Below are 15,386 nucleotides of genomic sequence, written 5' to 3'. Positions count from 1 at the left end.
CACAAATATGAGGGTGGTCTGAAAGTTCTCGGCCTTCACCATAGATGGCAACATTATCAGCATGATTTTTTTTTTTTTCTAAATTAGTACATCTGTCATAAGCATCCATGTGAAATTGCAAGTCATTCTATCAAGTAGTTTGTTTTATACAGCTGTCTGAAGCAAAAGTGTTGTCTGTATTCCTTGAAAATGGATAAAATTGAGTATCGTGCAGTTATAAAATTCTTTGTAAAAGAAGGTTTAACACCAAAGAAATTCACTCAAAGTTCATAAAAGTTTATGGGCACTCTTCTTCATTTTTGACAATTAAGAAATGGGCTACCGAGTTTAAACGTGGCCGCACCAACCTTGAAGATGATCCATGTGAAGGACATCCAAAAAGTGTAACAACACCAGAAATCATCAATCAAGTGCGCGATATGATATTGGATGACCGGTGAGTCGAAGTGCGTGAAATTGCTGAGACTATAGGCATTTCCAAAGAATGTGTAGGATATATTTTGCATGAAGAATTGCAAATGAAAAGGCTTAGTGCAAGATGGGTGTCGTGCTTGCTCACAGCAGATCAAAAACCCACTCACATGAAAGTATTTGAACAGTGCTTGGAGCGGTTTAACAAGAATAAAACTGATTTTGTGCATCGATTTATTACTATGAATAAGACTTGGATTTACCATTATCCAGAATCCAAACAACAGTCAAAACAGTGGAGAGTTCAACTCCAAAGAAGACAAAGTCGGTTCCATCAGCAGGAAAGGTCATGGCATGGCACTGGTGTTTTGGGATGCTAAAGGAATTTTGTTTATTAATTATCTAGAAAAGGGTAAAACAGTAAGTGGGGAATATTATTCCAATCTTTTAACTAGACTAGACGAAAAAAATTCATGAGAAAAGACCCAGTTTGCAGAAGGGAAAAAAATCATCTTTCATCAGGACAATGCACCTGCCCACAAAAGTGTTTTGGCAATGGGAAAATTAAGGGATCTGCATCATGAATTGTTGGAACATCTACCCTATTCCCCAGATTTGGCTCCCTCTGACTTCTATCTCTTCCTAAAACTAAAACTCTTCCTTGCTGGTCAGCATTTTTCTTCAAATCAAGAGGTGATTGCAGCTGTAGAGTGGTATTTTGCAGATCTTACTGAGGCCATATGTACAATGTATGCGATGCACACAGGTACCAGGATAGTAAAGGTGCCAAAGAGGAGAAAATACTTAAAAAAACGTTTTTTTAAAGTGATTTTTTTATTGGAGCAGGGGGATAGGGACACCAACTAAAGTTTTGCACAGGCACCAGACACTATTAGCATGCTACTGGGTATAGGTGCGACAACTAAAGTTTTGCACACAGCCACCGGACACTACTGACTACAGGGACTGGTTAATGGTGCTGGAGAATCGCTGGAATAAATATATTAGTCTTAAGGGAGATTATGTTGAAAAATAAAAATAATTTTGAAATTATAAATTCGCTTCATTGTTAGACCGTGAACATTTTAGACCACCCTCGTAAGTCTCATTTCCAATTTCCTATTCTATTCTAATATTTGTCCACATCACTTTGCTTGATATTGCCTGCCGTTTAAGAAGATTATCCTCGTATATTGTATTGAATACTATTGCTACTCCTTCTTTCTCTCTTATCAATACTGCCTGAATATAATTCCTGGTATTTATTTCTTAGGAGAATCTCACCCGTCTTTGTCTTCTTTTCGTAACACCTATTATGTCGATATGATACTTATCCAATTCTTCTGCTAGCTTCATTTCTTTTCCATTGATGCTTCTTATGTTAATGGTGCCAATCTTGAACTTTGCTGATACTGAGTTGGGGTTTTTCCAATATCTGACTTTTCGCCTTTAGCCCTGGTTCTGTAACAAAACAATCAGGGGGCCTTGTTTAACCAGGTGATGCCCCAGCTGGTATCAAATTCCATCATGTGTCATCAGTTTATTTTAAGTCAATAAGAATACAGTTTGGTTAGCTAAATCCCAAATTCCCAACTCATCCTCATTCATTCAGTATCGAGGTGACACCTACTAACAGGGTGCACTATGAGAAGGTGGGTTCTGTCATTAGGTTAGAAGCCCCAGTTGGCTCTCTGCATTCCTTAAAAGGTTATGTGGAGGTCTCCCAGTTATCCTGCTTTGACCCTCAAGAAACCTTGAAACTTGTTACATTTTATATATATATATATATATCACATGCTATAATTAATACTTTATTTGTAAGGTTTGTCATTGTTATCTCATGGAAAATAACCACATTTTCAGCATTTTCCATGAGTCCATATTTTCCATTAGTTCTGTAATTTATAGTGTATTGTTCAAGAGCAAAATAGGTCAAGCCTGAAAAGTAATATATAATTCTTGATATCAATAATGCTTCTACATGCCTAAAATTTATCTATTTAATAATATATGTTCCTTCTTATTATGGTTACTTATCGGCTGGGTAGCCAGAGGAATGAAGATCCCTACATTTTTCATCTTTCCTATTCTCCCTTTCTAATATGTTGGAAAAAGGAGGTTCAGATTTTCTTTCTTGCTATATCATTGACTTTTCAGAAGCTTTCATGATGACTAATATTTAAGGAATTGACAGCGTATACTAGAAATATAGATTAAATAAACTTTAATATATACTTTCCGATATTTCGGCGAACGTCACGTTGCCATCTTCTTGGGAACTTACTACAAAGACACGTGCACACCAGTACTAATAACAGCACATGAGACTGAAGCTAGCGTTTCCTAAAGTCCTGATGGTGCCCCCTGGCGGGCTATATTGGTAGTTCTTGGCCTTTGGGCTGAAGTTCTTCTGATAAAAGTTTCCCAAATTTGGGGCAGTTTCATGCATCCAAATTTGTTGAGGTTTGGCATGTTCCTAAGGGCCGAGGCTGATTCCATGAATAGTCTTTCATACTTGAACTTGCTGCGGTGTATTACTGTGGCTTTCTTCCATCTTATTCTGTGGCGAGTATCCAGAGCGTGGTCTGCAAGCCCAGAGTGGCTGTACTGGTAAAATCGGATGTAATCCTTGTGTTCTGAGATTCTGATATTTGCTGTCCTGCCTGTTTGGCCAAAGTAGGACATTTTCCAGCTGCAAGGGACCTGGTATACACCAGGTAGGTCTAGGGGGAGTGGTTGGTCTTTGGTGGAGCGGATAAGGGTTGCCAGTTTTCTATGTGGTCTGTAACAGGTGGTCAAGTCATGTTTTTTTAGGATAAAAATCCTAAAAAAACATGACTTGACCACCTGTTACAGACCACATAGAAAACTGGCAACCCTTATCCGCTCCACCAAAGACCAACCACTCCCCCTATACCTACCTGGTGTATACCAGGTCCCTTGCAGCTGCAAACTGTCCTACTTTGGCCAAACAGGCAGGACAGCAAATATCAGAATCTCAGAACACAAGGATTACATCTGATTTTACCAGTACAGCCACTCTGGGCTTGCAGACCACGCTCTGGATACTTGCCACAGAATAAGATGGAAGAAAGCCACAGTAATACACCGCAGCAAGTTCAAGTATGAAAGACTATTCATGGAATCAGCCTCGGCCCTTAGGAACATGCCAAACCTCAACAAATTTGGATGCATGAAACTGCCCCAAATTTGGGAAACTTTTATCAGAAGAACTTCAGCCCAAAGGCCAAGAACTACCAATATAGCCCGCCAGGGGGCACCATCAGGATTTTAGGAAACGCTAGCTTCCTAGCTTCAGTCTCATTTGCTGTTATTAGTACTTGTGTGCACGTGTCTTTGTAGTAAGTTCCCAAGAAGATGGCAACGTGACGTTCGCCGAAATATCGGAAAGTATATATTAAAGTTTATTTAATCTATATTTCTAGTATACGCTGTCAATTCCTTAAATATTAGTCATCATGTTTAACCAGCGTATAAGCCTCTCAACAAGAAGCTTTCATGTATATCGCCATTAAGTTTATGATATAATAAACTACCTAAATCATACATTTTATTGTGTGCTTTAAATTTTTTAGCTATCTTGTGCATGTTTCTAAATGTATTATGTAAACATTTTAATATTTAGAGAAGTGTAAAAGTTTTAAGTTTTACACCAGAGTGTATAAATTTAATGCCTTTCTCTATGCACTGGTAAAATTTATTTTATTTTGTACTAATAAAATTTATTTCATTAAAGGTAAACATCTTGGATTATTATTACCTGAGACCTCCAAAGGGGGGGGGGGTCTAGGACTCATCAAGGCCTTACATCATCCAGCCAGCTGTTATACCTTCCCTTAAATTCATCATTCACACTAGATACACTCACTCCCACTGTGATATAAATATGTAGCTCTTACCCCTTTCTTGACTGTGAACAAACTTAACTTCCATGGATAATAAATTAAATTATAATAAAATCTTATCCGTATAATAATAAGTCCATTCAAAATAAGCACCACAAACACACACCAAAAAAAATTAAAAAGTGGACAAAGAGAGAGAGAACTAGACTGTAACTTCAGTATGAATTTAGCTATACTCGTAGAAAGGCTTAGACGTTGGTTGTACATGCTTACTAAATAACTTAAGGAAATTACAACGTACAATAGAATATACATTAAATTAAACTTTAATATATTTCCAATATTTCGGCAATGTCACGTTGCCATCTTCAAATGAACTTACAATAAAGACACATGCACGCAGGCACTAAACACAATAAATGAGAAACGAAGCGAGGAAGCTATAGTTTTCCTAAAAGTCCTGATGATACCCCTAGCAGGCTATATAGGTATTCTTGGCCTTTGAGCTGAAGGTCTCCTGATGTAAGCCTCCCAAATTTGGGGTAGTTTCATGCAACCAAATTTGTTGAGGTTTGCCATGTTTTTTAGGGCTGAGGCTGATTCTAGGAATCAGCTTTTTTTCCATGCTGATTCCATGGAATCAGCCTCAGCCCTAAGAAACATGCCAAACCTCAACAAATTTGGTTGCATGAGACTGCCCCAAATTTGGGAGGCTTACATCAGGAGACCTTCAGCACAATGGCCAAGAATACCTACATAGCCTGCTAGGGGCACCATCAGGACTTTTAGGAAAACCATAGCTTCCTCGCTTTGTTTCTCATTTACTGTGTTTAGTGCCTGCGTGCATGTGTCTTTATTATAAGTTCCTTTGAAGATGGCAACGTGACATTGCTGAAATATTGGAAATATATTAAAGTTTAATTTAATGTATATTCTATTGTACGTTGTAATTTCCTTAAGTTATTTAGTAAACAAATTTAGCTATATACATGTATTTCCACTGCTTCAGATCATCAATTGAATATCATATTATTAATATCAACATTTTGATAGCTTTTAAAATATAAAAATAATTTAAGCAGTTGACTCTTCCAATGTAGGCTGTTCAATGTATTGTCTAGTACCTGAATATTCTGCAAACTACATTCTAGTGTCATATGCATATTATTTGAAAACCCAACTCCCTATTTTGACATTTGCATTCTCAGCAACTGACTCTGCGGAATCAAGAGAGATGTTATGTAACTGTCTGCACCTTCCCTGGAGGCATTCAATAGCAAAATGTGTATGTAAATATAAACATGGATAAACACACTTTTCTATTCCTATTTTTAAGGATTAAATTAAATACTACTAAATCCTATTCCTAATGTAGAACCAAATTCATTGTCTTGAATAAGGCAGACATTTTTTTAAAGTGCTATATAAGAAAAGCTCATTGTTACAATTCAAAGTTTTTTTATTCTTATTAACAAAGAACCATTTGTGATAAAAAAAAGAATGGCATGATTACTACATCTCAGATTATTCTTCATTTCTTCTCTGTATGTGTTGAAAGATCAGTTTTATGTTTTATAACTTCTATTAGGTTCAGATTTTTACTACAAACTGCCAGTTCACTTATGGATTGTAGCATTATTTCATAATTATTCCATTATTTTATCATGATGGTTATTATTTTGTAAATGCCTGTGGATTTATGAGGAATGTTATGTTTGGGGATCTTAGTAGAATTTACTGGCTTGAAGATGACTTTTATCATGTTTGTTGGCAGCCCTTCAACGGCAGTGCAGTAATGCTTTGAGTTGTTTTTACCTGTGCAACTGTTTCTGAGGAGTACATCTTTGACTGTTGTTAGTTAATCTTTTTGGTCTAGAATATATTTTTATAACATGGCTTGGTATTTTATTGTTCACATAGTGTTCTAGCTTTTAGTTCCAAGGGTGGTTAGAACTAGCAAGTAGGTATCTATATGGGTTAGCTGATTTGCAGGTGACGCTGAAGGCAACCTGTCACTAGATATTTTAATCAGTACATTCAGATCACAATTTCCTTATTCTAATTTCATGATGAACTTAATAGCCAAATGATAATTGTTAATGTTAAACTTTTTTATGGAATTATGAAAGTTAGGTAAACTGGGACATAAATTTCCAGAAATTTGTTTGAACCATGACATCAAAGAATGATAGACTTAAAAAATGAGACTTTTTGTGGTTATGAGACCATAGGTTCTTTAATTAATACATATATTAGTATATGTATTAATTAAAGAACCTATGGTCTTATAACCACAAAAAGTCTCATTTTTTAAGTATTTTATGACCAAATATGTATAATTTAGAATGACAGACTCTTAAATTTCCATTTGTGAATTAAGATATGTTAAGATAACTTCAATTATAAGAGGCCATAAATTAATTACTTGTAATTCCATCAGTAATAACAGTGCTCTCATTTGAAAAACCTATTTGAATCTTCTGTAGGATGCAAGGAACATTTATAAGGCTTTCAGACAGGTTGATTTCTCAGTCTCATATATGGAGTTGGCTGTAAAAGACAAACTAGTCAGAAATAACATGTACTGATAAACATACTTGAACACACAGCTTTTAATTCATGCTTTATTCTGGCCATTCATCAAACATTTATTAAAGCCAAAGTATTTTTCTGTTATTTTAGCTATGATTGGGAAAATACCACTTTACAATGAAACTTTACCACCTTACATAAAATTTGAATGAGGTGCTAGCTGTCATGTATTTAGACACAAAATTCTAAATCTTTACATGGTTCATTTCTTCTGTCATTGATATTAATTTAAAATCTATTACAGGTGTACTAAATGGAGGAGAATCCCACTTCATACCAGCAGTTCCAAGTACTAATCCCCTTCTAAATAAATTAGACACACCTAATATCAAAAAACGGCATCGGAGAATGAAAAGTACAGGAGCCAAGAATCTAGAAACCATGGAAGGTTTGTATTAATAATAGTTTGATTCCCAATGCCAGTAACATACAGCTGATCAAAAGGGTATATATATATATATATATATGTAAAAGACATCCCTCTTTTGAGTAGTTTCCCATTTTATAAAGAGATCAGGGCTAAATTATCTAACAGATTGATTACAGCTGAAAGCAATAAAAAGAGGCATCACGACATCATTTCATAGCAAATTGGTTTGGGTGAGCAAAATGAAAGGAGAACATCATTTTGGTAAAATACAAAATCTCTTTCTTTAATCATTTAAATATTTTTCTTTCATTTAAATTTTAGAATTTCGTTTAAATTTTAGAATTTCATTAAAAATTCTAAAATTTTAAAATTACTAAATTACTACTACAAAATTACTAGCATAACTAGCAGTATTCTTTCTATACATTTACTAATTTTAATACAGTTAATTTCTTATATTGAAATTTATTTACTTTATTATAGATATACAATAATAAGAATGTAAAGTTATACATTTATCAGCAAAGGTTGGTCGATTGGTAGAGCACCTGCTACTAATGGCGCATGAAAAATGTTAAGCAAGTTTAAGCGCAGTTAGTAGTTGGAAGGGGTTCAATCGTTCGATGCTTTTGGCACACTCTCCCTCGATGAGTCTTTGGACTTCCTGGAGGTGTAACATAATAATAATACCAAAAATTACAAATTCTGAGAAATTCTGAGAGGAATTTCTCTACTAAGTGTTCCCAGGTAAGATTAATGCAATCATACTTGAAGCAAGGCTGAGAAAACTCGTGACAAAGAAACTTGGAGAAGAACAAGTTGGGTTCAGGACAAATAGAGGTTGTCATGATCAGATTTTCACTTTGCTGTTATTATTATTATTATGTGACAGCTCCAAAGACTTATTGTAGGAAGGCAGTCTACACCGCTATGCACAATTCACCATCTCCCTACTTATTCTTCCATCTACTACTACCAATAACGACACTACTACCATTAATGCGCAATGCCATCTACTGCCTACTACCACCAACAACATATTTTTGTCTGTAAATTGTGTGTACCGTTGGATATGTTTATTTTCATGGCAGATTTGAATGAAAATCCCGATTTTCCTGGAGAAAAGCGTCTTGCTACTGCCATATAAGATCGGCTAACTTACATTCATTTGAAAAAAGCCCACACTAAGGTTCCTCTCATCATGATGAGAATTGAACCCCGGTTTTTTTTCCAAGCAAAGGACACGTTATCCCATTGTTTTTCGAGTTTTGCTACAAAGGCATTTCAGGAGACAAACAGTTAAGAAATCATGGGAATATAACAAGGATCTGTACTTAAATTTTGTAGATCTGGAAAAGGCATATTACAAGATGCCCAGAGAGAGTTTTTCAAAATGCTACAGTTATGTGGGGTAATTGGAAAATTATACATAGTCTATATTTAAGTTGTAAGTCAGCAGTTGAATTGATAGAAATACAGGAAGATGGTTTGATATAAAATCAGGTATAAGACAAGGGTGCACACTACCCCAAGTTTTTATTCATCATCTATATGGATTGCATTATGAAAGGAAGTGGCATTAAACATGATATTAGAATTGGAGATACCAAACTTAGCTCTTTGCTTTATGCAGATGATGTCTGAACACATCCAGTGTATTTCTCCAGGATTTGTTCTCTAACTTGAATAACCAGTGTAACAAATTTAACATGTAAAGATTTGTAATGAAAAGACCAAAACTATGAAAATAGCTATTCATGCTGAATTTTTGGTGAAGATGGCAAATAAATATAGACATAGACAACAGAATAAGCAGATCTGGTATGGTGGGGAGCCATTTGAATAAATTTATATGAAAGAAGAGAGAAATTAGCCAAAAACACTAAACTAGGAGTATGCAAGACAGTGTTCACACTACTTTTAAGTTATGGATCTGAGTGTTGGGTTAGAATTGAAGCACTTGATTAATGATGAGAGACTACAAATATGAAAGTTCTGAGAAAGATTAGGGGAGTGAACAGATGGCAGAATCATATTAAAAATAAAGATATTAGGAAGGAACTTGACATTGTTACCATTCAGGAATATGTGAGCAAGGTTAATCTAAGGTGGTAAGGTCACTAAAACAATGGGAGAGGAAAGGTTAACAAAACTGTCTCTTACCAAGATGGCAGGAAAAAAGACCCAGAAAGAGAGAGAGAGGAAAACCAAGTTCTAGATGAATTAATTTAGTCAGAAGTACCTTAGAAGACCAAAATCTTCTATGCTGACAAATAATAGAATAATTTGGAGGAAAATTATTGATAGAAGATAGGAATAATGTAAACTTAATCATGTAGTACTGTCATAGTTGCCTGTACAAGTTTTGAAGGTACTTATGAGGCAATTGATGATGATCATATATAGTTTAGTTTAAAATACCATTTAGATGGTTGCCGGTATAGCATAGCATGGGTGTAATATGCTGCAAGACTATGTACGTAGCTTCCAGATCACACAAAATAGAACCCTGGTTGCTACATGAGTAAAGTAGTTCACTGGTTTGCAGACGTTCTCCTTTGTCTTCTCCAGTGCAAACATATACATGGGAAATTTGAAGAACTAGCCTTATAAATTGCTCTGAGACTGTCCATATAATGCTATTTTATAGAAAATACTTTCATTGTAATGTGGAAGACTCTTTAGGTTTTCCATAATAACTGTAGAAAGAACACATGACTACAATGAAAAGGTAGAGTATTTAAGTAGCAAAACTAGTTAAAACAAATATTTCATTTTAAGTATACTAAACATTAAACATTGTCAGTGAATAAAACTAAGAGAACAATGGGAAATTCAAATGTAACATATAACTATGTTGAAACAATGGTTTTTAAAAGCAGCTGCAGATTCAAACTATAGTACTATTAGTATGCGACTTGAAATCCCAATTTCACCAACTTTGTGAATATAAAGTCCATTGTGATTAAGATTTGAATGGTAATAGGGCACTTTCTTTGAACAAATGTTCATATTTAAATATGCTATGAAGCGATTTTTATTATCCAAAGGATCCTTTGGCCAAGCCAGTCAGGACTTATAAGGTTTATTATATTATTAATTTAATATAATATTATATTTTATTATATTATATTATTAATAAATAAAAAAAATAAACTAAACAGATCCTATGTGGATCAAAAAAACTTTTGGAATTGAGTCTCTTCTTTCCTACAGAACTTTCATTCTCTTGAATTCATACTGGAAGAAAACTAACACAAAAACTGATTCCTATATGACAGCAACATGTCAGTCAAATGCCTTCCTGCATCCTAAATCATAGAATACCAAAAAAAAACATCTTGTTTTCATCAATCAATACAGTAACTTGGTTTAGGGGAGTGAACAGATGGCATCAATGGCAAAATCATATTAAAAATAAAGATATTAGGAAGGAACTTGACATTGTTACCATTCAGGAATATGTGAGCAAACTTCACTAAAACTACTTAAACGATATCAACAGTTTCATCACCTTAGAATGAATTCACTTTGTGTATGAAAGTATCAACATTTTTCATTGAAGCAATAACCAAAAACATATCAGTAGCTTCAAACCACTTTTCGGCAATCCTAAATTAAAAAAAAAAATATATATATATATATATCAGGCCTGCACAACATATGGCCTGCAGGCTGCATGCATCCAGCAATGCTATTTATTTTGGTCCATCTGCCTGATTGAAATCATATGGGAGGAATATGAAATTAGACAATTTTTTCCCATTGAATTAAATTTTTACTAAGACTGCATGTTTACGTTCATGCGATTAATGTCACAATCATGTTTCTTTCAGCTCAACAATAAATTGCATTTGGAGTTATTCCTACTGTTGTATTTAATAAAAAATTATTACAATTGCTTTGAGGTTTTGTTAGCGGTAGTGTCGCTGCGGGAAAATTCAAAGTTACATCTCCATGATAATGACTTGATGTCTACGAACAAGAATGAATTGTATTACACAAAGTTGGCCATGCCTTGACTGGCTTTGGCAGTGTGGTGGTTGGTTGTAGCTGGAGCAATACATTACATAACTGTTATCAATCATAACCTGCATTACTGTGAGTTTGTCATCATTAGCTTTTTGTAATTAATATTGTCAATCTCGACACAACAAGCTTAAGTAAAAAGCATAAAATAGAACATCGAGCATTTAACCCTGAGTGGACAAACAAATATTTTTTTATGTTGTTTAAGGACAAAATAGTGTGCACTGTTTTCTGCGAATCTATCACTGTGCCGAAAGAGTACAATCTGAGATGTCATTTTGAATCGAAACATCCTAACCTTGGTAAGTTGGATGCAAGTGAAAAGCAAATAAAAGCAGCAAAGTTATTGAAAGTCCTTAGCAGTGAGCAACAAGCTTTAAAAAAATGACATCTGCAAATGAAGTTGCCACAAAGGTAAGCTTAAAAATATCACAAGAAATAGTTTGTGCTAGCAAATCATTTACTGAGGGAGAGTCGATAAAATATTGTCTGAAAAAGATTCAAGGTCGGAAATGATTTGGCCCTTGGTCAGGTGGTCCAAGTTGGGTTTGGCCCTCAAAGACAATCAAGTTGTGCAGGCCTGATATATATATATATATATATATATATATATATATATATATATGTTACCAGCAAAGTGTTAAATTAGTTAAATGCCGAAAGAGGGACATCAAAGTATGAAACGCTAAGAATTTCACACATTGCATTCTATAGAATGCCAAAAGGCAAATCGGCAAAGTATAAAATACTTTTTCTCTCTATTTCAGTAATACATGCTCGTAACATACGCATGCGCAGCTACTCATGACCTTCAACCTAAAAGAATATTCATGGTAGCAATTAGCATGTATATGTTAAAACAGATATGACCTCCCAAGTGTTAATGTCACAAGGTGAGTCACGTGACTATCTACACTCGCCTCAAACAGAGTCAAAACTGCACAAATAATGGCTGAGCAAGCTACATTGTCTGGGCAGAAATCATGGCATGTTAACATGGAACGGCGATTCTACGAAGAACTATCTGAAGTTCGAGCCAATGCTGCTAAAAACTGCGTTTTTTTTTAACCGATACTACCTACCAAAAATTAGTGAACGATGTGAAAATTGCTAAGATAGCTTCTAAGAAGATACCATGTGACTTTTGGCTGCAGAATCGCTATGATGTGATGGTCGTAGAAAACAAAAGTAAGTTGATTTATCCTGTTAAAGAAGGCGCTAGTGAAATCCAGTTTTATGTCACAGAATCTGAGTTATTTAATGTACTTCATGAAGCTCATTTGGCCATTGAGGATGTGACAGAATGTTGAAAGAAATATCACACAAGTACAAGAACATTACTCGTCATGACATTGAACTGTACATTCACCTTTGTGAGCCATGTCAGAAAAAACAAAAAAGTGTTAAAAAGGGTGTTGTAGTGAAGCCTATGATTTTTTCCGAGTTCAATTCCCGTTGTCAGGTCGATCTCATCAATTTTCAGTCACAGGAAATACAAGTTTATAATGGTATACCAAGATCATCTCACTAAGTTTGTGGTTCTCAAGGCTCTGACATCACAGACAGCAGAAGTGGCAGATAACCTCGTGGACATATTTACGTTGCTTGGAGCACCATCGATTCTACAATCCGACAATGGTAGAGAATTTGCTAATAATGTGGTGAGAAGCCTAAAGGAGTACTGGCTGACTTTGAAGATCATCCATGGCAAGCCTTGCCACTCACAAAGCCAAGGAAGTGTCGAAAGAGCTAATCAGGACATTGAAAATATGCTGTGTACATGGATGCAAGATGAAAAAACTGACTGATGGAGTGAGGGACTACATTTCGTGCAACTTATGAATAACAGGGCATTTCATTCTGGGATTAAGAGAACACCATATGAAGCTCTCTTTGGCAAAGCTAAAGTGGGTCTCACAACGTCTTCCTTACCCCAAGATGTTTTACAAGACATACAGACTGAGGAGCAACTGGAAAAAATGATGGAAAACATCCAAACAATACAAGAAGAAACAGATCACCCTATCCAAGAGAAAGAGTCTATTGCACAAAACACAGATGAGACTGTAGTCCACGATAGTAGAAAGGAAAATGGTGATGAATACATGCCTACTGAAGAGGCTTCCGGTTCTGCTACCTGCTGCGTTTGTTTGAAGGTAACCAGTGGTGCCCATACTTGCAGAAACTGTCACCGAAACATTCATGCAACCTGTGGACATGAGAGTAAAGACAATGGAAGTGAGAAAATATGTGATGATGTTAATATTTTGTGTACTCTTTTCTTCAATATTGAGAATGCTATCGAAGGTAAAATTCGATCTAAATTGAATCTGGAAATACAGGCCGAAAAAATGAAAATGGATTCCGACAAAAACTTTCCTCCTGCAGCTTTGGGGGCCACTGTGCAAGTTCCTATCCCAAACGTCGACAAGGGACGGGGAGACTCGCGCAATCTGCTGGCAGTTGTTATGAGTGTGACAGACAATGGTTAGACGATACTGACTTGGAACTGCTGAAGGAATTTTAAACCATCTCTATGCCAGATCACAATTCACTTCATGTCACAAGGACTTACTGAGAGTTGGAAACGTGCCTGACCATGAAATAGCTCTCCGGTCAGCCACTTCCGCTCAGTCCACGGGTAGCAGCCAAGGGTTCGTAAAGTGTAATTGCAAGACCAAGTGCCGAAATTTGAAGTGCTTTTGTATGAAAAAGGCAATTAAGTGCAATTCAAAATGCCATTCCAGTCTACCTTGTAGCAACAAGTAGTTCAGCACTGGTCTTTTTCTGTTTTTTGTAATTTGTAATTATCTTTTTTCAATAAAATGCATATTTTCAATAAAAGCCTTTTTCATACTTTGCCGAAACAGCATTTGTCATTCTATACAATGCCTAGGGAAAGTATGTGAAAAAATAAAAAGAAAACAGACATTTCATACTTTGCCTAAAAACGCCATGCATTCTATGGAATGCCTGCTTTTCACACTTTGCCAGTAACATATATATATACTGTATAAACTTTACTAGGTCTATTTCTATGTGAACTGACAAGCAATAATTTCTTTCAGTTTTCACTGAATAAATCATATGCAGATTTAATGACTATAGAAATTTCACTTATATTTTTATAAAAGGATATCCTCCCTCAGTCTTCTATTTCCAACTTCTTTTAATTTCTGTTCCATCTTCATGTATTTGAAAACACAAACACTCCACAATTTTTCTCATGCTATTTTCCTTTCCTTCTTTCCAAACAGCTAAATGCTTAGTGACATTTGATAATGTTCTTTATATTTCTACACATACTCAGAAATACAATAGAGCAACTTCTGCCCCAATTCACCATTGTACATTGTTACTACTTTCAGCGCTGTGTGCTTGAAACAACGATATAGTTTTCTCATAGTGCAGGAAAGTTGTTTAATTATAATATTAAAATGAATGAAACAAGTAGAGGTGACAAAATTTATTTATCTTATAAATTTATATAACTTTTATTTAACACAGACAAATATAAAGTAAAAATATTTGCAATCCTGTTTATTACAGAAATGTTTTATTAACTTTATTTGCATAGATTCTGATGGCTATGAATTTATAATTGTTTCTCTGGACAATAAACAGTGGCATTTTGAGGCTTCCAATAATGAAGTAAGTACTTGAATGCTGCATTTTTCTTTTATGATAATCATCCAAGGCACAACCAAAAAAAAAAACATTGGATATGAAAATAGTATCCTTTTGTTACTATTTCTGTATCAGATGGATTCCTTTGGGGAATATGGTTCCACTGCTGATATCATAATGAGATATTGAGATTGTTTCAGCTATACAAAGTTATACAGTTAAATCCACTCCAGTTTCTATTAAACAGTTGCCAAAATTTGAGATAAAAAAATAGAAGGATATAAGGGAATCAGAAACTAAATATCAAATAAAATGGAAAATAATTAAATATTAAAACACACACACACACACACGTTGTTGCTATCGGCTTGCTGCATCTCACTACTGGGAAAGACCTCTTTGTTTTCTCCACTTTTCCTTATCATAGGTTGTCCTACAAGAGTTCAGTTGTTTCCTGTAATCTCATTTCTCCACCTTATCTGCTGGATCTC

General features: G+C 35.0%; 1 protein-coding gene across 1 annotated transcript in view; it reads left to right on the top strand.

Annotated features, from left to right (window-relative positions):
• LOC150100317 (centaurin-gamma-1A-like) overlaps positions 1 to 15,386 on the top strand; it is a 418,649-nt gene that overhangs the window by 351,768 nt on the left and 51,495 nt on the right. The window contains exons 13-14 of the mRNA XM_090402635.1: positions 7,114 to 7,257; positions 14,846 to 14,919. Of these exons, the coding sequence (XP_090258761.1) occupies positions 7,114 to 7,257; positions 14,846 to 14,919 (218 nt within the window). The remainder of the gene's footprint in view (positions 1 to 7,113; positions 7,258 to 14,845; positions 14,920 to 15,386) is intronic.

The sequence above is a fragment of the Typopeltis vanoorti genome, chromosome 13, assembly GCF_054136105.1.
Source record: "Typopeltis vanoorti isolate ZY-2024b chromosome 13, IOZ_Tvanoo_1.0, whole genome shotgun sequence".
NCBI classification, from domain to species: Eukaryota; Metazoa; Arthropoda; class Arachnida; order Uropygi; family Thelyphonidae; genus Typopeltis; species Typopeltis vanoorti.
The sequence above is the reverse complement of the archived record's forward strand: the minus strand, read 5'-3'. Positions and strand labels throughout refer to the sequence as shown.